Source organism: Delphinapterus leucas, chromosome 8 (assembly GCF_059928025.1).
Source record: "Delphinapterus leucas isolate spDelLeu-1000000601 "Yukka" chromosome 8, BTC_Dleu_Yukka2, whole genome shotgun sequence".
Taxonomy (NCBI): Eukaryota; Metazoa; Chordata; class Mammalia; order Artiodactyla; family Monodontidae; genus Delphinapterus; species Delphinapterus leucas.
In genome coordinates this window covers 16,836,910-16,864,686 of record NC_143136.1, presented here as the reverse complement: position 1 = coordinate 16,864,686, position 27,777 = coordinate 16,836,910, and the positions used below count along the sequence as shown (strand labels likewise).

At 39.1% G+C, this 27,777-nt stretch overlaps 1 protein-coding gene across 2 annotated transcripts in view; it reads right to left on the bottom strand.

Annotated features, from left to right (window-relative positions):
* Nucleotides 1-10,316: 10,316 nt before the first annotated feature.
* EPHA4 (EPH receptor A4) overlaps nucleotides 10,317-27,777 on the bottom strand; it is a 143,148-nt gene continuing 125,687 nt past the window's right edge. Inside the window, exons 14-18 of one of the 2 annotated variants that reach the window (XM_022567790.2) lie at nucleotides 25,894-26,043; nucleotides 22,212-22,405; nucleotides 18,773-18,928; nucleotides 17,525-18,436; nucleotides 10,317-12,865 (exon numbers count right to left, since the gene is read on the bottom strand). In XM_022567790.2, the coding sequence (XP_022423498.1) occupies nucleotides 18,322-18,436; nucleotides 18,773-18,928; nucleotides 22,212-22,405; nucleotides 25,894-26,043 (615 nt within the window). In that variant the 3' untranslated portion in view covers nucleotides 10,317-12,865; nucleotides 17,525-18,321. Of the gene's footprint in view, nucleotides 12,866-17,524; nucleotides 18,929-22,211; nucleotides 22,406-25,893; nucleotides 26,044-27,777 lie in introns of those variants that run through there. The other variant, XM_089916327.1, reaches the window with a different exon arrangement.

Genomic DNA, 27,777 nt, shown 5'->3' with positions numbered 1-27,777 from the left:
ATACACATTTTTCTCTAGTGCTTATGGAACCTTCTCCAGGATAGATCATATCTTGGGTCACAAATCAAGCCTTGGTAAATTTAAGAAAATTGAAACTGTATCAAGTATCTTTTCCGACCACAACGCTATGAGACTAGATATTAATTACAGGAAAAGATCTGTAAAAAATACAAACACATGGAGGCTAAACAATACACTACTTAATAACGAAGTGATCACTGAAGAAATCAAAGAGGAAATCAAAAAATACCTAGAAACATATGACAATGGAGACACGACGACCCAAAGCATAGGGGATGTAGCAAAAGCAGTTCTAAGAGGGAAGTTTATAGCAATACAATCCTACCTTAAGAAACAGGAAACATCTCTAATAAACAACCTAACCTTCCACCTAAAGCAATTAGAGAAAGAAGAACAAAAAACCCCCAAAGTTAGCAGAAGGAAAGAAATCATAAAAATCAGATCAGAAATAAATGAAAAAGAAATGAAGGAAACAATAGCAAAGATCAATAAAAGTAAAAGCTGGTTCTTTGAAAGGATAAACAAAATTGATAAACCATTAGCCAGACTCATCAAGAAAAAAAGGGAGAAGACTCAAATCAATAGAATTAGAAATGAAAAAGGAGAAGTAACAACTGACACTGCAGAAATACAAAGGATCATAGAGATTACTACAAGCAACTCTATGCCAATAAAATGGACAATCTGGGAGAAATGGACAAATTCTTAGAAATGCACAACCTGCCAAGACTGAATCAGGAAGAAATGGAGAATATGAAGAGACCAATCACAAGCACTGAAATTGAAACTGTGATTAAAAATCTTCCAACAAACAAAAGCCCAGGACCAGATGGCTTCACAGGCGAATTCTATCAAACATTTAGAGAAGAGCTAATACCTATCCTTCTCAAACTCTTCCAAAATATAGCAGAGCGAGGAACACTCCCAAACTCATTCTACAAGGCCACCATCACCCTGATACCAAAACCAGACAAGGATGTCACAAAGAAAGAAAACTACAGGCCAATATCACTGATGAACATAGATGCAAAAATCCTCAACAAAATACTAGCAAACAGAATCCAACAGCACAGTAAAAGGATCATACACCATGATCAAGTGGGGTTTATTCCAGGAATGCCAGGATTCTTCAATATACGCAAATCAATCAACGTGATACATCATATTAACAAATTGAAGGAGAAAAACCATATGATCATCTCAATAGATGCAGAGAAAGCTTTCGACAAAATTCAACACCCATTTATGATAAAAACCCTGCAGAAAGTAGGCATAGAGGGAACTTTCCTCAACATAATAAAGGCCATATATGACAAACCCACAGCCAACATCATCCTCAATGGTGAAAAACTGAAAGCATTTCCACTAAGATCAGGAACAAGACAAGGTTGCCCACTCTCACCACTCTTATTCTACAGAGTTTTGGACGTTTTAGCCACAGAAATCAGAGAAGAAAAGGAAATAAACGGAATCCAAATCGGAAAAGAAGAAGTAAAGCTGTCACTATTTGCAGATGACATGATACTATACATAGAGAATCCTAAAGATGCTACCAGAAAACTACTAGAGCTAATCAATGAATTTAGTAAAGTAGCAGGATACAAAATTAATGCACAGAAATCTCTGGTATTCCTATACACTAATGATGAAAAATTTGAAAGTGAAATCAAGAAAACAGTCCCATTTACCAATGCAACAAAAAGAATAAAATATCTAGGAATAAACCTACCTAAGGAGAAAAAAGACCTGTATGCAGAAAATTATAAGACACTGATGAAAGAAATTAAAGATGATACAAATAGATGGAGAGTTATACCATGTTCTTGGATTGGAAGAATCAACATTGTGAAAATGACTCTACTACCCAAAGCAATCTACAGATTCAATGCAATCCCTATCAAACTACCACTGGCATTTTTCACAGAACTAGAACAAAAAAATTTCACAATTTGTATGGAAACACAGAAGACCCCGAATAGCCAAAGCAATCTTGAGAACGGAAAGCGGAGCTGGAGGAATCAGGCTCCTTGACTTCAGACTATACTACAAAGCTACAGTAATCAAGACAGTATGGTACTGGCACAAAAACAGAAATACAGATCAATGGAACAGGGTAGAAAGCCCAGAGATAAACCCACGGACATATGGTCACCTTATCTTTGATAAAGGAGGCAGGAATGTACAGTGGAGAAAGGAGAGCCTCTTCAATAAGTGGTGCTGGGAAAACTGGACAGCTACATGTAAAAGAATGAGATTAGATCACTCCCTAACACCATACACAAAAATAAGCTCAAAATGGATTAAAGACCTAAATGTAAGGCCAGAAACTATCAAACTCTTAGAGGAAAACATAGGCAGAACACTCTATGACATAAATCACAGCAAGATCCTTTTTGATCCACCTCCTAGAGAAATGGAAATAAAAACAAAAATAAACAAATGGGACCTAATGAAACTTCAAAGCTTTGCACAGCAAAGGAAACCATAAACAAGACCAAAAGACAACCCTCAGAATGGGAGAAAATATTTGCAAACGAAGCAACTGACAAAGGATTAATTTCCAAAATTTACAAGCAGCTCATGCAGCTCAATAACAAAAAAACAACCCAATCCAAAAATGGGCAGAAGACCTAAATAGACACTTCTCCAAAGAAGATATACAGACTGCCAACAAGCACATGAAAGAATGCTCAACATCATTAATCATTAGATAAATGCAAATGAAAACTACAATGAGATATCATCTCACACCAGTAAGAATGGCCATCATCAAAATATCTAGAAACAATAAATGTTGGAGAGGGTGTGGAGAAAAGGGAACACTCTTGCACTGCTAGTGGGAATGTGAATTGGTTCAGCCACTATGGAGAACAGTATGGAGATTCCTTTAAAAACTACAAATAGAACTACCATATGACCCAGCAATCCCACTACTGGGCATATACCCTGAGAAAACCAAAATTCAAAAAGAGTCATGTACCAAAATCTTCACTGCAGCTCTATTTACAATAGCCAGGACATGGATGTAATCTAAGTGTCCATCAATGGATGAATGGATAAAGAAGATGTGGCACATATATACAATGGAATATTACTCAGCCATAAAAAGAAACGAAATTGAGCTATTTGTAATGAGGTGGATAGACCTAGAGTCTGTCATACAGAGTGAAGTAAGTCAGAAAGAAAAAGACAAATACTGTATGCTAACACATATATATGGAATTTAAGGGGAAAAAAATGTCATGAAGAACCTAGGGGTAAGACAGGAATAAAGACACAGACCTACTGGAGAACAGACTTGAGGATATAGGGAGGGGAAAGGGTGAGATGTGACAGAGCGAGAGAGAGGCATGGACATATATACACTAACAAACGTAAGGTAGATAGCTAGTGGGAAGCAGCCGCATAGCACAGGGAGATCAGCTCGGTGTCTTGTGACCACCTAGAGGGGTGGGATAGGGAGGGTGGGAGGGAGGGAGACGCAAGAGGGAGGAGATATGGGAACATATGTGTATGTGTGACTGATTTACTTTGTTGTGGAGCAGAAGCTAACACCATTGTAAAGCAATTATACTCCAATAAAGATGTAAAAAAATAAAGAACCTATTGAGAATTCCAAAAAGAAAAAAGAAAATCAATAAGTACTTGGCGTTGTTAAAAACACTGTCGGCAAAGTAGGCTCAAGGTGATGTGAGGAATCACGCGGCTCAGACTGAGAGGATGAAGAAGACCTCTGTGAGGCACTGACTCAGGATCCTGAAGGATGATGGGCATTAACCAGGTGGATATGGTCTATAAAAAGAATAGACAGCACAGGGGAGGCACTAAGGCATGAAAACGCTTGGTGCGTTTGGAAAACTGTAGTAGTCTCAAACTACTGTAGTTTGAGAAAACTGTAGTAGGTCTCTTTGAAACTTGGATAAGTGGTGCTTGCACCCTGAGGCTTAGTTTCTTCATGTGTGAATCAGAAATAATAAAAGTACCCTTTTTTGTAGACCTGGATGTTTTATTTGAGCTAAAGTAAATTTGCACTTAGCACAGCTCTTGGTCCTTAGATCACGGATAACTTTTCAGGTCACGGAGGATATGCCTTTGGTTAATAGTAACCGAAAATCATCTGGGTCAAACTGACTTAACAATAAGGGGAGACTTTCTAGACTTCTGATATGGAAAGTGCAGGAGTGAGTCAAGGCTTCAGGCATGATTCAGTCAGAGCGCCAGCCGGTGGAAAGCTGGTAAATGTTTAACAACTAGATCTGGAAGCGAGAAGGAGAGAAGGAGGAAGAGGAAAAAGAAAGAGGAGGAAAAGCGAAGGAGAAAAAGAAGCAGCAGCCCTTGATTTTTAGTGTTTGCAGATTTCTGTGGTGTGAATACTTCCACCGTGGCCAATATTAAGCTACCAACATGTTGACCGGCTCACAAGTTTCCTGAAAATTTAACCGTTGGCTCTCGCGAGCTGGTTGGTGCTAGCCGGCTCCAGGAGACCACTGGCTCCAGCTCTGTTTCTTTGAGATTCTTTTCACCTATGTGTGTCACTTTCATACCGAAGGTGAATTTTCTCATGATCCCAGAATGGCTGCTAGAGGAAATGGTACATTTTGTTCATGCAGCAGTGGGGTAGGGTTTCAGATAGGTGGTTTCCCACCCTATGGGAAAGGAGTCTCAAGTTTCACTTTGATTGGACCTCCTCTGAACCAATCCTTGTGTCAAGGGTTTATTGTGATTCAGACCCACTAGGGTAACTATAGCTGGGGATAGGTCAGTCCCACTCAAATGACATAAAGAGAGGACATGTGTCCTCAAGTTAGGTGCTATTAGGAAGAGAACCAAGGGGGAGTGAATTCTGGTTGAGCTACCAGCAAAAGCCCAAGACACAGCCTGGGGAGTTTATACCTTATTGCTAGGATGATGCAAAAATCCTGGGGAGACAAATCATTGGAAATGTAGTCTCCCAATATCAGATGACAATCCTTATTTTAAAAACTTATCTAAAAAGCCCTGTTTCTGGCATCATGGCAGATTATATCAGGGAAAAATGTGTATTACGTTAGCTCAGGTTTTAACATCAGATATTTTATAAACAGCCAGGACCTAACCTTTAAAGAAGCAATTTACAAGGATCTTCTCATTTTACAAGAGAGAATTTGTTTTGATTGTCCAAGTTCCTGACCATTTCGAGGGGGAGAAAAAGATGAACTCAATTAAACTTTAACTGAAGAGTAAATGCTGTGCTGATTCTATTATGTCATCCACAAGATAATGCATAAGCAAGAAGAACCTACCGGGCAATTAGCCCCCTGAGAGATTCTAATATTTCAGTAAGTCACGGAAATAAATTCTGGGCAACTTAAAGAATAAAAACTCTATTAATTGTAATGTTCCCTTGCCCATATAAAAAATTGTGCATGTGTGTCTTCTTGCCTTTTTCTATCAAGTAGTTCCTGAACTTCTTTGCAACTTTCCAGCCCCTCACACTTGCCTCTGGCTGATTTTAAATTATGCTAATTGAAAGAGGGAAAAATGCTGGTAATGGAATGCTATCTCTTATAGCATCTGGTGCAATCTGAGCCATTTAAAAGTGCATCTTATGGAACAGAGATCTGAATAAGCAATGCCAGTCTGATTACAAACAACATGGGTCTCATTAGAATACGTCAATCTGATTGCTAGGTAGTGATACACTGCAGATTACTAAGCAGTAATTGCCTCTTACATATTATGGGTATAATATATAGTTTCTCTGGATGCATGTTAAAGACACTTTCTCTCATGGCTATCTTTTCCAGCTCTACACAAAGCAATGTCTATGTTCTGCTAAGTTGATTTTCACTAGGTCCTTAGGTCCTAATTCTATTTTCTTCTAAGCATTCATCAAGTTTTCCACAGCAGTGCTGTAAACAAAGAATTATATCTAGGGTGATTGCCTGAAACAAGATATGTCAGGGGTCTATTACCCATTCAGCTGGGAGCAGTCAATGGCTCAAGGCACTTCCTCCAAAGGGAAAGGGTAAAATCATTGAGGCCAAAGCCCATAATATAGCTACGAGTCTTAATTAGGTTGTTAAGTGTGTGGTACATTTTTTCATTGTCAAAATCCATTTGGTCCTTTACTATGACTAGGAGAATTCAGACATTAAGCTCAGGTCATGACTGCTTCACACTGGTCATTTCATGACTTAAAACCTCCTATATGGGTTCCGAAATCAGGACTCAACAGTCATACTTTCCAGTAGCACAATCTCTCCAACCTATGCTCCTGCATCACACGCTCTACCCCAGTCAGTTCATTGCAGCCCCTAGACCACCAGTGAACAACAGGCAAATCTCCGTGCAGCTGCAAATCCAGGTAAGTCCTTGGACTCTGCCTTGGGGTGTGGAGGTAGATACACCATGGGCTGGGAGTCAAGCAACAGGACATCAGAGTTGTGCAACATGGGGTGCATCTGTGGGCCTCTCCCTCCTTCAGTTTTCTCATCTGAATCCCCAGAGAATAGATGTCCAAATTGTGTTGCAGAGAACTTTCATTCTGTGGAGATGTTAAAAGGGTTTCATTATCAAATGTATTTGGAAAATGCGCAGTTAAAGTAGCAAAATTGGTTCCTTTCCCACAGGACTTCTCAGAGCCTTTAATGTATTAATGTATTAAAATGTTTTATGAATCTCCAAAAGGGAGTAGTGAAATGTATCATTATTTTCCAATCTTATTTGACCATAGAAACCTTCTGGCCCCAACTTACCATCTATTTAATAATACTCATTAACATCTTATCAACCTAATGTTTTATCGAAATACCTACTCTCTATTGTGTCACATTTGGACAACATGGCTTATTCACGTGGTCTAACTGACCTATGTAGACATCCATATTTGCAGCTCTGGCTTTCCCTAGAATTGATGACTCTGAATTCTCACAAGACCCTGACAAAGTAGGCTCCCATTTTAAAGATGAGTAAACTGAGTTTCAGGGCAGTTAAGTGATTTGCCCAAGGTCACACAGATAGTGAGTAGCCAAGGCAGGGTCCACATCAAATCTGTGCACTTTTTTATTCCATCATGCTCAGTCTTTACTTCGGTTAATTTTTCTCTCGTCTTTGGACCCATCTTTCTTTTCTATTTGGTTAATAACTAGCCTCTTTGTCACAGGTCATCATCAAATGAAGAATGGCATTTGAGAAACGCTGTCCATGGTTTTTATGCTTAGAACATGCAAATGATAATTAAAGAAAATCACCACTTCCTCCCCCACTATATATCACAGGTGGTATCTTAGCAATAATAGCTTACACTCTGCTTTTAGTGAAAAGTAGACTTTGAAAATTAATTCTCACAAAACAAAGTGTGTAGGTGAACATTGTGCTTAAGGTATAGTTTGTTTCAGCAGAGTTTATCAAAAATAATTAACATGACAAATCTGTCAAAAGTAAGCCATCTGGCACCAGAATAGGCAAGTGGTGTTCAGGGAAGAATGCACTGATGGATATACTGCTCACAATGGCGTGTAACATCATCATCAAACTGGAACATACCCACCGGACAAATTGATTAATAAGATAGAAGGGAGCAACCGGGGTTCATCACATGGTATGGCAGTGGGAGTAGAGGCGACAAGCAATCTCTGGAGTCCAACTACTTGTCTTTAAATCCCAAATTCCAACGCTTATTAGCAAGGTGGCCTTGGACTAGCTGTCTAATCAACTTATGCCTTAGTGTTTTCATCTACAAAATGGGTGTAAGAGTGCTTCTGTCATAGGCTGTTGTACTTAAATAAACAGAGTTTAGTACATGGCAGGCATGCAGTTAAGTGTTCACAAATGTTTAGAGGAATGAAATCCTCTAAGCCTGCACTTTGTCTCTAATTCTGAAGAAGTCTCAGAATAAGTCTTCAGGGTTATGTCCATCTGATAGGCATCAAGGGGTTAAGGTGGTGCGGTTTTACACACTCTAGTTGTGTCTTTATTTGGAGGAAAAAATAACACCTTAAATCTGTTGCTTGCATTAGGATTTTATTCTATGCTCCCTACCCCCCTTTCCTCCTAGGGAAACTGAGTGGCTAAGGCAATTTAAACCCTAAGAGGCAGGTACTTTTGTGTATTAACTGAAGGTTGTGTGTAGCCAAAGTGTAGAGATCTGTGATGCAGAAAGGAAAATGCAATCCCTAAAGCATCTAGATAGACAAGGATGACAATGCAAGTGTTGTAACAAGTCTGCTGATGCTTGTCTGCATCTCTGGGAAATGACCATGGGGCACGTTTATGGGAGATCAGGCAAAGCTTACGGATGCACTTCACTTCTACCGGAAGCTTTCCCTGACCTCCCCTAGGCGCATGGGGCTGCTGTACTTGTGATAGAGCCTGGCTAACTACTATAATCATTTTAGTTCTTTTTCCTGTGCACACTTCCCAGCCTTCAAACAGGTTAGGCCCATGTGATTGGGTTCTGGTCAACGAAGAAGGGAAGTAGGAATATAAGCCCTTTCCAAGCCTGGCCTTAAAGCCTCAAGACAATCTTCCACATTCTCTTCCCATTACACGTTGCCTTGGACACCACACGTGGCAGCCTCACAGGAGGGGGAGAGCTTGGATTCCTGAGTCACTGCTTGGAAAGTTGCCAGGAAGATCCTCTGAATCTTCTCCAGGCTGTGATGTGAGCTGGAAATAAAACTTTAGTGTTTTCACCGCTGAGAATATAGGGTCAGAAGCTAGCTTGCACTGCACTGAAATAAATCTCATAATTATGAAGATTACATGTGGCAATTTTGACACCACTCTACCAGCTCATTCCAGAAAATGTAGAGGAAAATACCGACAACGTGATGGTTAATTTTATGTGTCAAACGGCTAGGCCATGGGGTGCCCAGGTTAAACATCGTTCCTGGGCGTGCTGGTGAGGGTGTTTTCAGTTGAGATTCGCGTTTGAATCAGTGGGCCCAGCAGCTTGCCCTCCCCACTGTGGCTCCGCAGCACCCAGTATGTTAGGATACAGATGGAGGAATCCCCACCCCGCCCCTGTTCCCTGCCTCACTGTTTGAGCTGAGACATTTCATCTCATTTTCTCCTGCCCTTGGGTAAGGATTTACCATTGGCTTGACTGGTTCTCAGGCCTTTGGACTTGGGCTGAATTACACCTCTGGCCTTCCTGGGTATCCAGTTTGCAGACTGTGGAACTTTTCACTCTCCATAAGTTTGTGAGCCATTTCCTCATAAAGTGTCTTTATATACTTATATCTTTATATCTCCATATATAGATAGAGATACATCTCCTATTAGTTATTTCTCTGGAGAATCACAGTTGCTTTTCCATCTCGCTGAACAAATCGGGGAGAAAATGTCAAGCCTAGTCTCTTTCCAATCACAAATACGTTGTCAGCTACTCTACATATCAATATAGCTGATTCTAGAGAGGTGTTTCAGTGAGAAATAAACACGAAATAACCAGATGTAACCCAGATTCATTTCAAGGCCCATGTTTTAAAATGTCCCTGGTAACACTAAAAGGCATGCCCCACTCTCTGAAGCTAGCTGCACTTAAGTGCTTTAATTTATTATAGTAAGTCTTCGAGTCTGATTTCCAATTAACAAAGGCTTAGCCAATGGTAGCTTATTGAATGAAATAATGTGAAGAGCATCCATTCTTAAAACTGTGGCCTTTAATATTTTCGTATCCTACACCAATTTAAGATTTGATAATTTATTAACTTTCTCCCCATCAAACCACACATACAGTCATTAACAACTGCACCATGTTTTAAGAAAACTTTTCGACACCTTGGAGCTCCAGTGGTGTGTCGTCAAGGGTCCATGGATCCTGGATTAAAAGCTCATGGTAGGGACGCGTAGCTAGCCACTTGGATCAGTAGCAACGGTGTTAGAGTGGGTGTAGAATTGGGAATGTTAAAGACAGCTTGTATCCTCAGAAGAGCTACTGTTTGTTGAGTTCTGGCTAGATGCTAGACATTGTACTAACATTTGAATATAGTCTTCATAAAAGCTCTTGGCATTGTAATTGCCATTCTACAAAGAAACAGGCACAGGGAAATTAAGAAACTTGCCCTAGATTGTATGATGAGTAAGAGGTGGAGACTGAATTCTAACCAAAGTTCAGTCTTAATTACAGTGGGATACAGGATCTCACGGAATCTAAGTTAGATTTGCTAATACGTTGTTCTCAAGGGCGAGGGCCATTTAGAAATCAACGCTTTTCATTCTCTAAATAAGCAAAATTAGAATTGAAGATTTTGTGTTCTAACCAAATGACAACAAGCGATTAATTTAGAAACACGATGCATGTGGCAAAAGTTGTTGAAAAGAGACAACTAGATTCCACGTTTGTATACGGCAACTACTTTATTATTTTCAAATGCAAACTCTTTGCATTTAGTTTGCTATTTTACAATTTTACAAACTAGGTATAAAAGACCATAAATAAATGACATAAGTTATGTGTACCTAAAGTTCATGAAGGGAAAAAAAATACCTTGACAAATTAAAACAAAATAGAAAAATCTCTATGTCTAACTCAAGAGATCGCTCAAATTTTGGAACATGTCTGAACCAAGCATTGTTCTGTTAATTTCTTCTTCAGTATGAACTAAATTATAATATGCCTTATACATTCTAATTTTAACCACAGTCCTTGCATATTCCAACATGCTTGGAGTGATACAAAAAATAAATGCACTCTTCAGTGTGTACCAATGCTTGATGTTGTTTGGAGAATGTTAAAGAAGTGAAAATATTGCTTCTAGAACTTTCTTTTACTTGTCAGAATTTAAGTGTCTTCAGACAAATATTGAGGCTATAAGTGTGTATGGATTAATACACATATCCTTCACAGATTGAATACAAGAGGTCTCGAAAACACACACCAGCAGTGTAGTGAGCATAACTTTTCTTTAAAATAACTTTTTAAAACACACCGAAACATTTCATTCTTAAGATTGTTAAAAATAATTTGGGGGGCCAGCGAACACATGGTGAAGCTACTTGATTTGGTGCAGGGGAACAGCTTAATGCTGCCTAATGATTTAGCATCTGAGTATGACTTCGCATCTGAGCTCACTAGGGCAGCATTCATTCCTGGGGCTAAACACAGCACCTGAAGTTGGTCTCCTGCCCTGACCTCCGGGGAAAGAAAACCCACTCAGAGATTCAACCTCATTTCTTTATACATATTTTTTCAGGCATCAATGCATAGGCACATCCCTTTAGAAATATATTAAAGTCCCCAAAAAGGGGTGAATTAACTTTGTCACTCTGGCATAGTTATGAGAATACAATGCCATACACCCTGTCAGAATGTAATAAATATTTATTGATGATTTTCTCTACTTATCCAACAATATAAGGTTTGGAATCTTTTTTTTTTTCCCCATTTTTCCCTGATTTGATGTTATAGCTTATATAAATGGCCACAGTTTCTGCAACCATAGCTTAGAATAAGCAAGGCAGCCACTCCGATTATGAAAATTGGCAGTATGTTGGCTGGATTTTGGTATACATTATCAGATCAAAACTGAATCATCACACACTGGACCTCAGATTCCGGAAGGCTGATGCACTTTTGAGGGCCACAGAAGTTAGCTGCATATTCATAACAGTCGAACTTTCCGTGTAAATTTGGAACCTGAAGTTGCTTGAGGTCATTTCATCCCTACTATGCTAACCTCAAGAGTCACTGGCATGTATTTTTCTGTGATATTGGGAGACAAAGTATTAATCCAGGACACATCATCTCAAAGCCGACACACGCGTCTACGTTCATCTCCAAAAGTATATGAATTGCATATATTTGTTCGCATTCAACACGTCCATTTATGCAGGAAAACAAAGGCTACTTGTATTCCATTTGGGGTTACTAGACAAATTCCATCCCCTTCTCTCCCTCCACCAAGGAACTGGTGATTCAGATGAGGAGTTCAATCAGAATTCGTGATTTTGATGATGGGTTGTCACCTGAATGGATTTATATTCTAAAATCACTCCACCGCTAAGGTGAAAATGCCTCTGTCCAAAGCTGTAGGATGACTTACTAAGGTTAGCGTGGCTGCTACAAAATACACTTATAGATACAGGACATTTAACACTTCCGGGCTGTCCTTCTAAGGGGATGGGGCACGGTTTCCAGGCCCACTATCTCACGTGGCTCTTCATCTCAGAACTGGTGGCAAACCAGACCTCTCCACGTGTAGCATTCCACAACATTCACAGGCAGTTCTAAGCATGAGGTTATATACTCACACACACGTACACACGCGTACACACACACACACCTATGTACACACATCAAAAGAGATAGTCAGCTCATATTCAGTCTAGGAAAAAAATATATTTATATCACTGCGATGGCACACCCTGGGTAAAACGTTACTTCAGCAATGCATATCGTAGGCAGCTCACGGGAACTGGCTTTGTTTTGTGTGGTGGCACCGGACCTGGTGTCCATGGTAAAACCTGTAGCCTTCGGTCACTTGCTGCCACACCAATGCAGCAGGGACATACAGAAATGAGCTATGGAAATACATATAAATAAAACCAGAGGAGTTGGGGAACAGGGGCTCTGCAGAGCTGGTGCTGCCAGACAGGACATTCCTCAGTGCAATTGGAGAACAGATGCTGAAGCTTGAATGTTTGCCATTCCTTTCACCGGGAAAGGGGATTTGAAAGTCAGAAATGTATTCTTTTCAGGAATGAGTGTTGTTTCATCAGCGTCTTTGCTCCAGAACTGGCATAGTAGAAGCAGAAGAAACACGTTTAGGAGGAACTGAGGAGGGTGTGTTCTGTTTGCTTCTGTGGGCTTTGTAATCAAAAGGAAGGGCTGTGAGGCCAAGATAGCAGAATGTACTCCCTGGAGAGAAAAGAACAAGACTTCAGACAAAACATCAACCTATCTCGCCAGCCAGTTGTCAACCCGTATAAGTACAGAGAAGGCAGGATGGCTCGGTAAGGAGTCCAGGGAGAAGATCATAGATTCTTACTTTCCTCCTCTGAAAAAATGATAACTATAATAATAAAAATGTTTATTAACAGCTTCATTATTATAACTCAGAGTAAGATACTATTCATATCCCTATTATATGGATGAGGATATGGAAACATAGAGAGGTTAAAAAACCTGCCTGTGTTTGTACGTTCTGAAGTAGCAGAGCTGGGATTAGAATCCATACAGTCTGAGTGAACAGCCAAGCTTTACCCACTATGGAAACAGCCTTTCTTTGAAATAGAAATTCTGAACTGTTATGGTTCATTTGTGCAAGAAGGGCTTAGAGCTGCTGAAAGGATGCAAATTGTACTACTCTAAAAAGTCAGTTGTTCCAAAGAGGGAAATTGTGTATTTTAGGGACACATCTGGAAACATCCCAATCCACCAATATTCAACAATATGATTGAAAAAATGCCAGCTACGAAATAAAAAGCATTGGATGTTTTTCGTAAAGAGAAAGTAACTTCCAACAAATGGGAGTATCTAATTAGTAAAGGATCCGTGCAATCTGCATATAACAGGTAGAGAGAGGGAACCCGGGGCCATGGGCACAGTGAGGGAGGTCTTGGGGACTGAAGTCCACCAAGAGACAGTCGCAGCCGCCCCATCAGCCTAGATTCTCACAAGGCTGGCACAATGCAATGGAACCACTGTCCTCTCATTCATCAAATAATCAACTCAAGCCAAAAGAAGCAACTCCTCTTCTTTCCTTTTGATAACTTTCCATCAAGGTTGCTCTTGGACTATATCTTCCACCACAGTGGCCGTGTTTAGCAGTTGGTGGCCTCAACTGTAGAGCAAAAATTCAGACCAAAGTGCATCTTATTACAGATAATTTTCCTTATTTTATCAAACCAATTTATCTGCTCGTTTTGTATATGTGCGTTGTTTATTGTGTGAGGGAGATACATCAAATTTAGTTTCTTGGAGGTAAATGACCATTACTTAGACTTGTAGAAAATACTTTAGTCTACCTGGAGAAAGTAATAAAATTTTTGTATAAAATATTCAGATAGACATTACTTCTTAAGCAACTTAAAATTATAAATGTGGGTAAGGACATAACTACCAAGGTCTTCAGGTAGTCACTTGTAAACATCATTCATTTTTGACAATTATGAAAAAAATTAAAGAAAAAGGATCAGATCTATTTTTCCAACTCTTTCTTCTCTGGAAATCAGTACTCTATCGAACATAGTATTTTAAACCTGAACGTGCAGGGATTCCATCAGACAGACATGTATTTACATGAAAGACAAAGTGAACACAAATTTGACCTTAGAGACTCTGAAGGAGAATAACCAACTCCATGTGGATATACACACTTTTTGAAGGTGATTTTCTTTTGCTACTTAGAGGAGAAAGGGTCATCTCAAAAACACGTTTGTCCTGTTTGTGTCTGCCAACTCCCTTCTTCACTAAATGTCTGGATATAAATATATTTGTAATATTCAGTGGGCTATTTGGATACTCAGTGCGTATATGAAAAAAGTGTGGGAATGTGGAGGCTTATATCTAGTTGATGTCAGAATAAAAGGGAGAAAAATAAACCTTTTCTTCCTTGAATTCAAGCAACCCCTTTATCGTGAGGAACTGCTTGAACAGAGACCAGACAAAGCATGTGGTCTGTGTGGGATCAGGAGTGAAAGATGTGACTTTCATGGTGACTAAATAAACAAAAGCTTTGTTCCTTTGAGTCAGTCATGAAGACATCAAAGTGTCTTTATCATCCAGTTCTTTTCATTGCAATGGGGTCTTACTTGTACATTTCACTCTTCCCAATTATAAAATAACAATTTCATACATTTCAAGGCTAAATAATACAGGAGTGATTTGATAGGTCTACCACCTTCTGTATAGATACACATCTACCCCCAAACCCTCATACATCCATTGAAAGTGAAGAAGCTTCATCTGGATAGCTCCCTACCGCTGCACTTCATTTCACCCCGCTCTGGCCTGCTGCAATAAAACGTTTGGGTTCACAAGTGAAAGATGGGCGAATAACACTTGGGAAACCTTGGAGGAAGAGTACTCCTTTCTTCTGTGAAGTTCAGTGTGTTCTACATAGGATTAGTTCATATACACAACAACACCATGTGTTAGGAAAGGTGTTATTGTTAAAGTGTCATTATCGCTAATTTACAGGTGGAGGAACTGAGTTATAAAGAAACATAGAGTGAACTTCCCACTGTCAACATCTCGGTTGGTTTTGGAATCCAAGCTGTCTGGATGCCAGAGTCTGGCTCCACACCCTGGGAAACAATACAAATTCCTGTTGTCCTCACATCTCTCTTTCAACGTGCATGACTTCCTGGAAGCAGTGGAGTTCCACTTTTACTGCTACTGGATATTATTTTAGACACATAGAAAGCCTTTTTTTGGTCTTTCCATTGGCCTGGACTCTAACTCAGACAACGTGTAAAAATTAAGATTCAGAAAGCCATCTCTGAATGAATTTCATATTCCACCTTTTCCTCAGTTCTCAACTGAATATTTCATTTGCAGAGATACCTGCTAAGATGTAACAAATCCACTCCAACACCGTACGTTACATTAACATGTTAGGACATCTTAGAATTGACACACTCTATTTTTAAAAACGTTCTGCTTTGACTATGTTCAATGTTTAGAAAAATACCTCAAGTCTTAAGCTGTTAATTGTAAGAAAGCAAAACTTTTAATTATTCAATGGGTACAAGGTAACATTCTCTTTTTACTCACAAGATAACACTATAATGCTACCTTATTTGAATTGGACTGTGGGGACTGAAAACAGAATATCCCACAGCTTTACAGAAGGAAAAAAAATAATTTTTTTTAAAAGCAAGCGAACCTCCCCAACATTTGTCAACTTTTAACATGAATATCGAGAACTCCCCGACTTCAGCAAAAGCGGTGATAAAACAGAAATTCTTGGAGAAGTTTAAAAAACAAATTTCACATTCCTTCTGAACAGAAAAGTTTTCACAACTAATGTTGCAAAAAGGTTTTTACTAAACTGTCATGATTTGACAGCATCAAATTTAACATTCCTTGCTCTATAAGGATAAAACCAAGGGGGGAGAAAGGTCATTAAAATCAGCCAAGCTTTTCTTTAAAAGTGATGAAAATGGAAGAGTTAAAAATTTGTCCAGTCAAAAAAGTTAGGCTATTTGCTTCTAGGAATGAACAGAGTCATTTAAATTCACGTGTTTTAAGAAGAAATTCCGGGATTAAAATAGAAGTACCTAAGGCTAATGGGCTTGATGGATGAAAAGCCTATTTTTTTAGTAGGTCACTTTCTGATAATGAGTCAGTCAAGGTGACTTCCAAGTCTCACCATTGACATCTAGGTAAATCCTCCTTGGCTGACCCAGTTTGGTACAGGGGCTACTGGAGCAGGACAGGAACACTCCTGGGCATGTATCCGGAAAAACCACACTTTGAAAAGATACAGGCACCCAACGTTCATTGCAGCACTATTTACAATAGCCAAGACATGGAAGCAACCTTAAATGTCCATCGATAGAGAAACGGATAAAGAAGATGTGGTGTGTGTATATATATATATAAACATATATACACACACACACACACACACACAGTGGAATATTACTTAGCCATAAAGAGAATAAAATAATGCCATTTTGCAGCAATATTGATGGACCTAGAGATTATCACACTAAGTGAAGTAAGTCAGAGAAAGACAAATACCATATGATATCGCTTATATGTGGAATCTAAAAAAATGATACAAATGAACTTATTTATAAAACAGAAACAGACTCACAGACTTCAAAAACAAACTTATGGTTACCAAAGGGGAAAGGGGTGGGGGAGGGATAAGTTAGGAGGCTGGGATTAACATATACACACTACTGTATATAAAACAGATAACCAACAAGGACCTACTGTATAGCACAGGGAACTCTACTCAGTATTCTGTAATAACCTCTGTGGGAAAAGAATCTGAAAAACAGTGGATATATGTATATGTATAACTGAACCACTTTGCTGTACACCTGAAACTAACACAACATTGTAAATCAACTATACTTCAATATAAAATAAAAATTAAATTAAAAAAAAAAGAAGGAAAAAAAAATGAAACTCATGGAAAGACCCTCCAGTACTCCTTAACTGAAGCAAATTCTCCAAAGAATGGGGCATGTGCATGACCCAACAAGGTTAGAGGTTACTACCCAGTACCCAAAAGATGCTCAGTAGGCATCTGTGGCAGGAATGAAGGGCACCAAAGGACAAGAGGACCCTCATAGTATGAAAGAAAGCACAGCCAGTGGAGGTCTAGATGCCAACCTGACCTCATATAGTTCCTATTTCACTTCTTCCTGGAAGAACAGTAGAGAAGCCATACTGCTTTGGGTCTCCTCTCCCAATGTCAAGAGGACTGAAATCTTAAAAAAAAACCCAAACTACCTGATAGCCATGAAAGATATTTACTGCTCAGTGTTTCAAATAAGAAAGTTTCAAAAAAAAAAGCTTTCATTGGAGAAGGACTCATTGCTGGTTCTTTTGTCTTACCTTGTAGATTTGGGTTTGCTTCTTTAAAGGAGGAAAGTATGAAACTTCCCTACACAAGATTGTCACAATCCACTATCCATAAGGTAGTTACGATAAGTTTGTAGAGTCCCCAGATAAGGCTTATATGGCACAGCCTCGGGCCCAAAGAAACAGACCTCGTTTGTCCAGGTAGGGGGTATGGTGCTTGGGTTTTATTATTATTATTATTATCTTAAAATCCACTTTCCTTTTCTCTCCAGCCCCGCGTGTCTGCATAATCCACCAGGTGGCCCGAGCACCAAGCGGCAACACCGATGAGTCACATGACGTTCACCTAGGTTTTATCCCCGGTACGAACCAAGCCTTAAAAGTTTAACTGAGTCCTTCAAAAATGGACATGGTCTTCATTCCAGTGAAAGAAGGATGGACTGTAATTTATGCCACAAACAAAACACTACGGTTGTAATTCCAAATGGAGAGAAGATCAAGGATGTCTTGGAGAAGCTCAGTGTCTGGCAGCAAATACGGCATTGAAACCGGAGGCGGTGTTCTATTTATATAGGTACATGTATTTTACAAATTGGTGATGGATGGATGGACTTCTGAGAAACAATTTGTTCCAGGTCTAATTCAAATGATGGTCGTCATTTCTGTAAGCCCCACAGTTTCAGCAATCTGTACACCAAGCAACACTGCAAATATTTTTTTTTCTTTAATTTCAGAGGGCGAAGACGAAGTAAAAAAAGTGCAGTTCTTCAATTAAAGTGCATGGATGAGGTAAACTAATTTCAAGAGTTTTGAGTTTATTCAATACTGGCTCAGACTGGAACCATTCTGCCGTGTATCTGCTGCATTTGGGTTCTCATTGCCTGGACACTGCTCAAGATCTTATTCTGGTGTGTGATAGCTGTGATGCCAATTCTGGCCAGGTCACTGTAAGTAGGGGGAGAAAAAAGTGGGAGAGGAAAACGTGATGAGGGCTGAGAATCTCGTTTCTGGGCTTCATGCAGACATGCATTTGAATCAGCCACAGTTAATACAGCACAACAAGGCAGGTGTATTAAAATGTTTAATTAAGCAATTGAATGCAACAATGTAGGTGCTTTATAGAGGCTGTGCAAAATTACACTCAGTCAATCAAAATGAAAGGCATTCCAGTTTTCTTTTCTTTTAAAAAATGAGTAGGATGCTTATGCAGCTCAAAGCAAAAGAAGCAAAATACTATGAAATCTAGATTTACCCTTTTGTGTTACATCGCTGAGTACTTACTCCTGGTTCATGTGCACTACAGCCTCTAGTGTGGTATAACCAGCAGCAGTGAAGTTATCCTTATACCGGTCCATTTTAATGGCCTGGAGCCAATCGCCCACCGATACCACGGTGGAGAATTCAGGGGAGCTTGGATCCAACAAGGCAGTGTTAGGTCTGGAAATGGAACGAGCAAGTGTAGACAGACAAGAATTATTAGAGAGACAGCCTGACTCAGAAGTCAAATGGTCTAAGACAGGCGAGGGGAACCGAAGCACCAAGAATGGGCTTTAGATGGAATCACCAACGTCAAATGTCATCATGTAATTTTTCGCCCCTGATTTCATAAAGCTGCAAAAGCATGTCTCAATCACCCTATTTGTTCTTAACTTCATTTCCCACATTTGTTTTATGTGGACCTCTTAATGCATTAAGGATCAGAGCAGGTCTTTTAACATCCTAGCCTGTGGTAAAGATTGGGGGAGCCCTTGTGGCTGAAACCAGCTCAGTCTTTGAAGGAAGGGTCCAGTCCCTGCCAGCATTGAATATCACAGACTTTAGTTCAGCAACTATGGAAACCCTAGTGAAGGATGAGTAAGGAAAACTGTGAGCTTGCAACCTGCCAGACTTGATGGAAGCAGAGAAAACAGTCCGGCATGCTTCCAGCCAGGTTTGCAGGCAGGCTCAGTGCATTCAAACAAACTTGGGACAGCAGGGAGTTAATCCTCTCTTTAATCAATGCAGCCTGACCAGCACGTGTGCCAAGACTGGCAGGAAGAATGGCCACTTTGATCACTGTTTGGATTGTGGAATGTGCTTCTCGTTTTCCCTTGCTGGGGCTCCTAAAAGAATCATTTCAACAAATTCCAAGCACTTCTTATTAACTTATTTATTAGTTGATGCATTTCTCAGGCCAGGTGTTTTACATTAGATCACTGTCAAGAGGGACTAGAGTTCAAGGCAAGTATTCTGTCATCCCTCACGATACTGATACACAATAAATAATGTATTTCTGGGAAGTATTTATTAAGAGAATTATAGTCATCTTCATCTCAAACTACATAATAATCATAAGGTAGACATTAACAGGGTATTTTATACCACCTTTATTATAATTACCTGTATAGCAACCTCGCTACTTGTTAAGTTCTATTTTCTTGAACTCCCTTTCCCTAGAAATTATAGAATGTGGTTGATCTTAACATTTTGACCTGATTTTCACCCTGAGACTACGCTGCTTGAATACGAACATTTAAATCGGAATTATATCATCACTACTGAATTTTCAACCAAAAAAATCCTTTTCTTGTAAAAACAAAATTAAGTCCCTCTAGTGGCTTAACTTTCTACATAGTAGAATTAATCCAATCCATTTTTCATTTTAATTGTTACCTAAATTATCTTGATTCGCATTACTTCTTTTTTTATATCGATATGTTAAGAAAGACTTGCTTTATCAATCAGTTTTGTGTTCAAATAACAGCTTGTCTTTGTGACCTTTGTTTTTTTGTCCATTATTTCATTTAAATCCGATTTTCTGAGTAAAATTCTGCAGATTTTTATGGTAAGAATATCAAGATTTCATTCTTTTCCCAATTTTGAGCCAATAACAAACACTGCCACATAGAATTTTAGATATTAGTGTTGAATGTTTACCAGGAATATGAATGAACAAAAACCAAAAGTTTGCATTTACTTCTAACTTTAAGCCAAAGCATTAAAAGGGCCACATGGAGGCTCTAGGTACCTGACAAGGTCAAAATGACCTTAGAATGAAAATACCCTTACTCAGTAATGAATGAACTCTAAGGGTCATTCCCAAGCTTGTTCTGGAAGTCTTTGTGCTCTTTGTGGAGCACTGTGACATTTGCCTAATTTTGTGCTGAATCACATACCATGTTACCTTCCATTATCAGCAAGCAGTAAGAAGCATCAAAGCTGTTAAGTACCATCAATGAGAAAAATCTAGAAGTGAGAAAAGTGTGCCCAATTTGTTCTGTACTTTGGTGCAAATCACACATTCTACAATGTTAGCAACTGAAGAGTTTATACCAGCAGGAGAAGCCCCAAGTACCAAAGAACCTTCAGACAAAATAACGTGGCATCTGTAGCTGGAGATAAAAAGCTGGAGGAGTTTTGGAATAAAAGAAACTAGCTTTTGGAATAAAAGAAACTAGCTACACCTGGAAAAGAGGCCTTAGTGCCATCTATTTTCACCCTCTTGGAGAAGAGAAGAACCAAAAATAGACCAGAAATGATGGGGGATTTTATTTTAGGTCACATAGCTACCAGTGGCAGAAGGAAGATGTGAATTCAGCCCAGTGTTATTTCAGGAGAGCATGGTCATTAACTCTTTGTATGGTGGCTAGTGGTACAGGATCTGAAAGCCTGAGAGAACACAGGGTATCTCTGCTGTTCACTCGCAATTCTTTTCCTCACATATGTTAATGGTAAGCGTATTCCTTCTCCTCCAATCTGTAGGCTAAGTTTTCAAGAAAAAGACTGGAGGAGAGCATCCTAGTGCTGGCCAAGACTGGAAGGGCTTGGATGCTATGGGGAAAATGTCTTCCTACCTTTAACTCAGGGTCTTGATGAAAGAGAAGACTTTGAGAAGCACAGATCTGGAGATGAGTAGATGCCTCTCCTCCTGCGGGCCTGAATCACCTAATCTTATTATGCCTGTCTTCTTAAACCATTTAACTCCTAACAATGGTCAATGGGACTGGTACCTAGGTATCCTGGATCTTATACCAGTAAAGCCCAATTTCCAGGTAGAAAAGTTCCTACTGAATTAATTATAAGACCTGCGGTATCTTTATCTTCTTTCTGGACTGAAATGCTTCTTTTTGCTCTTTTCAATGAAGTAACTACCTATTTTACAGGTGATTCAATCATTTTAGTTTTTAAAACTCTTCTCAAATATTCATCTGAATGCTTTGTAACTTGATCAGTTTTTATCTTGGTCCTGTTTCCTCCCCCTCTTGAAAGACTCAGCAAAGAGCAACTTTAAGAACTGAAACCCGGGAATCTCTTGCTACAATTCACACTTTATTAAGTCGACTTAAAGATGTCTTCGAATTCTTATTTTTTGCTAACTCCGTGTTGCTTCCCCTTACAAAATATAGCATCTAGTAACCTGACCATCTTACAAAAGTACATTTCATCCATCTTCCTAAGTTTTCAGGTCCAGCCTCACAAAATAAGCACTTGAGCTATTCCTTTGTTGTTGTTGTTGTTTTAAATTTGTTTTTCTGACTTCTGTTTGAGGCCTGACAAGTACTAGGGTCTTCAAAATGGTGAAAAGAGCTACCATAAATACTCAAGGAGGAAGAAGCCACCCAGGCTGCAGACAGCTGTGAAGTGGCCTCTGACTAGAAGGCGGGAATTAAAGTGAGTCACCTCTTGCCTGCCATCTCTGATGTATTCTTTCATACATCAGTATTAAGTAAGCACGGCTGACCTGGAGCTCTCGGTCCCCGTCCTCTTCAAGCTGTTGGGATTGCGGATGAGTTTGTCCAACATGTTGACAATCTGCCCAAATTTAGGCCTGTCGCTTCTCTCCTTCTGCCAACAGTCTAGCATCAGCTGGTGGAGGGCAATGGGGCAGTCCATTGGAGGGGGCAGCCGATAGCCTTCCTCGATGGCCTTAATCACCTATCGAAAAAACAAAACAAAACCAAAAACCCAGAATGGTAAGTTAAGCTGCCAAGCAAGCTGTTGTTAGAGGTTCACCCTCCTGCTCAGCAGGTTTCCTGTCCATTAAGCTGCCAGCGAGCTGGAGCATGGGAACAGCTCCAATTCTTTCACAGAAGCCAGAGCTGGACCTGAGTATTGCTGGCCACAGGGCAGGGAAGCCAGCTGTTGCTATGAGGGGTTCTCAAAGGGTAGACAATGCCCATCTGAAACTCCAAAGTGAAGAAGCATCAATGTTTCAAAGCGGTTAGAACCTAATCAGATCAACCACATGGTGTTGGCCTGGCCTCCAGAGACCACAGGGCGATGACCCTCTCATTCGTCTATCAGCTAAACACTCCTAGCAAAAGAGACTCTAGCTTAGTGTTGAAGGCATTCCTTAGGAAGCATTAATAGTTGCCTACAAAACAGGAGTCCCTTTGCATCACTTTAAGCCTCTATAATCTTACTCAGACAGCTGGTGGGTCAATACCAGAGCCCAACTTCCAGACCTTCCAATCCAGAAGGCACTACCTCTCTCAGAAATGGCACATTCCTCAACCCCTCCAGACGCGCCGCCATTTTTAGTTTTGGAAGACCAAAATACAGCAGTTTACCAATTCTGTATCTCTTTCTTGGTCTCAGTTGGCTGTCAACTGACCCTGTTAAAGGCGCTCAAAACTAGATTTAAAAATTTTTAAATAATTAACAAAAACCTTCCTTGGGGCATTTATATTTTAAAGAGGACCCTTGCACATCTAAGGAAAGAAGTGATAATGATAGGTGATAATTGCCTCCCGCCCAGAGCGGGCCTCCTGCCTAATAAGCCATAAACCATTCCACGGGCTTTCTTCTAATTCTAATTTTTCTAATCTATCTTCACAGGTATTACAGCATTTCTTATTGGCTTTTCTCTAAATCCCCCTTCTTCAGGGTGTGAATTCCAATAACACAATATGATATGACTCATGCCAAATTTAAGAAGCAGAATAACTTCTTAATTTCTTGGCTCCTCATAAGCTGGGTTTACTGGTACCCTATGAGATTCTGGAGGGGATTTTCTTTGGGGATTTTAAGAAGTTTTAATTGTTTTAAATCAGTCCTTTTTCTCCCCCTACTAAAATGACAGCTCCTAGCGAGATCACCACTGGCTGCAGCCGTCTCAGTGCTCATGACAGAGTCCCCCTGAGGCGGGTCTATTGCTGCTCAATGACCGGCCTTCAAGAGAAAATAATCAATTCAGTTGGGTCCAGTTTATATGTACCAGTATAACTGTGGTTCTTTTAACCAGGATACCGTTTCAGTTTAACAATCATCTTGTGATTTATTAAGCCCTCTGAACCCTTCTCTCCCATGTATTTTTTGCCAACCTCCTACCGTATTAGTATTAATTTACTTCTGCGTCTAAAGTAGACTTCTATATGCTATCTAACTGAACGTGATTCTATTTATTTCTGGCAATGACATTAGGTCAGTTTGATCCTCTGACTTTCTTTTCTCTTTCCAGGTGCATGGTGTTGACTCTGGACTTGATGAAAACTTTTTACATCGAATTGATGAGAATGCAAGCAACATTGGGCTGATGCCAGGTTAACACGATTTGTGACAAACCCTCAGACTTCTTAGTATTCTTTCATTAGCTCCCGATCCACTGCCAGCTTGGAAGATGGCTTGTGGGTTAACAAAGCATATTTTCTCAGTTTACTGCTGAATGTTTTGGGGGGGGGAAGGCCGAGGATTAAAACAAACAAAAAACTTGATAAATCTGACATCTTCTTAACAGTTACTTTGACTCCATTCACCATATGCCAAATGAATTCTACCCATGAAAGTAATTCTCCGGTTACATTTCCTGTAGATTCCTGTTCTATACAGACTCCAACGCAGAGACAAAATACACGTGAATGATAGATCAATATTATTTGTGGGAGAGAATTGGCTTCAGATGCTTTTTCATGGATAAAGGCAGACAACTGAAAGTTTAAACCAACAAAATTATTTTAATATAATATAGAAGCTGTCAAAGCTATAGGTCTGAAAATATTTAGAGTGGGAAAACTGACAACATCTTTAGATATTCTGCTCTTATGAGCATTTGGGACCGCTCTCAACTGAAATAAAGAAAAGCTTAAATATCCAATAATCGAATAAGTAAATACGGGCGCTACTCCTTCTTCTAGGTTGTTGGTCTTTGTTCCTCTGAATGTCTCTAACTCAAAACCAAATGTTACTATACAAGAAAGGTACCTGATGGTGTCTGCATAATCACATCAAACAATAGATTACACACTGTTCACTCCCATAGTCTGTCTCCAGCCTGTAATTATCTATCAGTTATGCTAGCTGCTGTCTTTCTTGCTATTTGCTATGAACCTTCCTTTATAATGTATAGATACTACAGTATCAACACTACTGTTCCTCTTATTCTGGTTAGAGAATTCTTTTTGCCCCACTGGACACAGAATGCATTAGCTTCTATATTGCTCTAAACATTCTTCTACGGATAAGGCAACATCCTATTTCTTGAGTGCACCTGGTTTTTCACTTAATTGTCAAGGTTTTGCAACATCCTGTTGTTTCAGGATAAGCCAGATGATCAGGTAACATTCCACATCAGAGAAAGTTTTTTTAAAAAACCTTTTTTTAAAATACAATTTTTATTGATAAATTGAATACCACACATTCGTAAACACACTCTATGATAATACTTTACCTCTCATATAAAAAAATTAGGGAAGTTCAAGAAATGGCCATTTCATGTTGTTCTGATTTCCAACCCTTCTAGAACTAACTAACACCTTCCCAGAATTAGCTAATAAGTGTTCTAGGAAGATCCCCCCTGGTCTAGGTTTGTTTTTTTCCTTTCTCACTGGGGATGTTTGTAATTAAATTCTATTACTCTGGAATCTTATTAGTGTCATTATTGAATGCTTTTCTAAAATTGGGGGCATTGTGGATACTCCCTTACAAAGTAGTCCAGATGGTACATTTAAAGGGATGTGTATAATTTACAAGGGGTCATTTAGTGAAGCTTTATTTTAGAGTCCTCAAGGGGCAAGCTCTAATTACAATTTTGCCAGCTTTAAAATATTCACTAATTTTCTTCCAATAAACCTTTCATGTCAGTTTCATCTCATGTGAAATTTGTGTTTTTCAGATATCCTTGCATTTTCTTAAAATTCAAGGTTTAATTTTATTTCAGTATGGGTTTGAAAGTTAACAAAGTAAAAGTACTGTTCCATATCACTAATCGATCAAGCTATGCACCTATCTATCTATCTATCTATCTCCCATATTATACCATTAAGGCTTTGTAATTTTGGTCCTGGAAATCCAGGACTATAAGTTTTAGCTAGATTACTAGACACATCTGTATTAAGAATTTTAAGTTTAATGTATCATTTCAAGCTCTACACTTACTCCATCATACATTAATGCAAAGACATATATTTCAGAACATAAAGACTCACATCTTGATTGGACATGTCCCAATAGGGTCTCTCTCCATACGACATCACTTCCCACATGACGATCCCGTAGCTCCATACATCACTTGCTGATGTGAATTTACGATAGGCAATTGCTTCTGGTGCAGTCCACCGGATAGGAATCTTGCCACCCTGTGAACATCCAAGCTCTAGGTTATCCCCCAAGTACACTGATGTGCCATTTTAGTTTCTGAATGTTGTTACTCTTTGCTAAGCAGGGCAACAGCATTCCTGAGATAGCTGTCCAAACAATAACAGGATATTTGTTTATTCTAACTAAAATCTTCCAGGTTGAGACAGTTCTCATATGTTTTCTTTAGTCGCAGGGAAGTAAGCAACTAATATGTTTAATTATTTTTTTAAAAAGCCTACCTATTATCTGAGCTCTACTTAAGGCAATACTGTAGAAGAAAGGACATTTTAGGTTTTACAAAATACACATGTTATCCGTGGTATATATCAATGGGTGTGCAGCTGACAGTAATTTTGACTTCTTGCCAGATTCTCTCACCCAGCAGTACAAAGGCAATACTTAATACTGCTTTGAAAATCATGACCTAAAAAAGTTAAATATGAACATTTCTATCCATCCCACTGTCATCCAACTCCTATAGAGCACGAGAAACATGACCAACGTAGCTAGAAGATAATACGCTAAACAGGCTCTTAGAGGAAGTCAAATAATACCAGATGCTAGAGCCATTATTAACTTTAATGGCAGGAGGGCCAGATTTTGATTATTATTTACTTTTCTAAAAAAACCCTGCAAAAATGGTAAAGCAATTGAATATTACCCAAGAAAAGTTTAAAGGTCTCAAATGTCTCTTGTTTGATTATGCTTATGTGCAAGGTATTTTTAATGGAGTTTCAAATTTCTTAGGGTTCCATCTGGGGAAATTAATTCAACTTCAATTCAGACCCTTAAGGTGTTCAAGAGGACATCATTTAAAAGTTTGCTTTATTAGAGCTACTAAACAGGGCAGTAAATTGTACTGCAAATTGCATTGGTTCACTGCAGTTTACTCTGAAAATACACTGTATTACATTTATGCTTGTTCCATACAGCAAGACACTTGTGCTGCCTTCTGCCTTCCTTAAATATTTTGGCTATACAAATGTATCATTCTAGAAGCTTCCTTTTACTTTCCTTTCTCCAACTACTGGGGAAAAATAAAAAGTCTTTAGCATGGACAAGGATGTATTCTTTCCTGAATGAATGGACTTTGAATTCAGAAGAGGGTATGTGTAAGAATCAAAACTACAGCCAAAGAAACTGAACACTACCAGAAAACACACACACACACACACCCAACGAACTATACCAAAAAACCCCAATGCTTACCATTGTAGATGCAAAATGGTGAGCATTAAAAGAAGAAAATGGCTGGTCTGCTTCATGTTGATTTTAACAGTGTCAGCCCTAATGGCCAATAACTTTTATGATTCTGTGTTTATTCCATTAGTATCTTATATTCAGATTGTCCGGCTAAGATAGCATAGCCATTAACTGTATACTGATAACTCTTAACTGTGCCTTAATCCTGGCTTATCTACCAGTAGTAAAACGCAGGCCATTAGATACTGGGAAACCTTGCGTACTGTAAATGTTTTATAAATCCTGTATATACATTCTCAGGTTCGGTAGGCAGCCGACTAGAAATATTGTTCTGTCCTGTTTAAAATAAGATTTTTTTAAAATAATAAAAAGGAACCAAGTAGAAAATCTAAAACAAACAAGAAGAAAGGAAGGAAGGAAGGTAGATTAAGTGTGAAAAAATACAATAATAAGTGATGCTCTAACTTGTGGCTTTGTAAAGCGGTCACACATCTAGAGGCTGTTTCAAAATCCCTCTTGGAAACATGGTT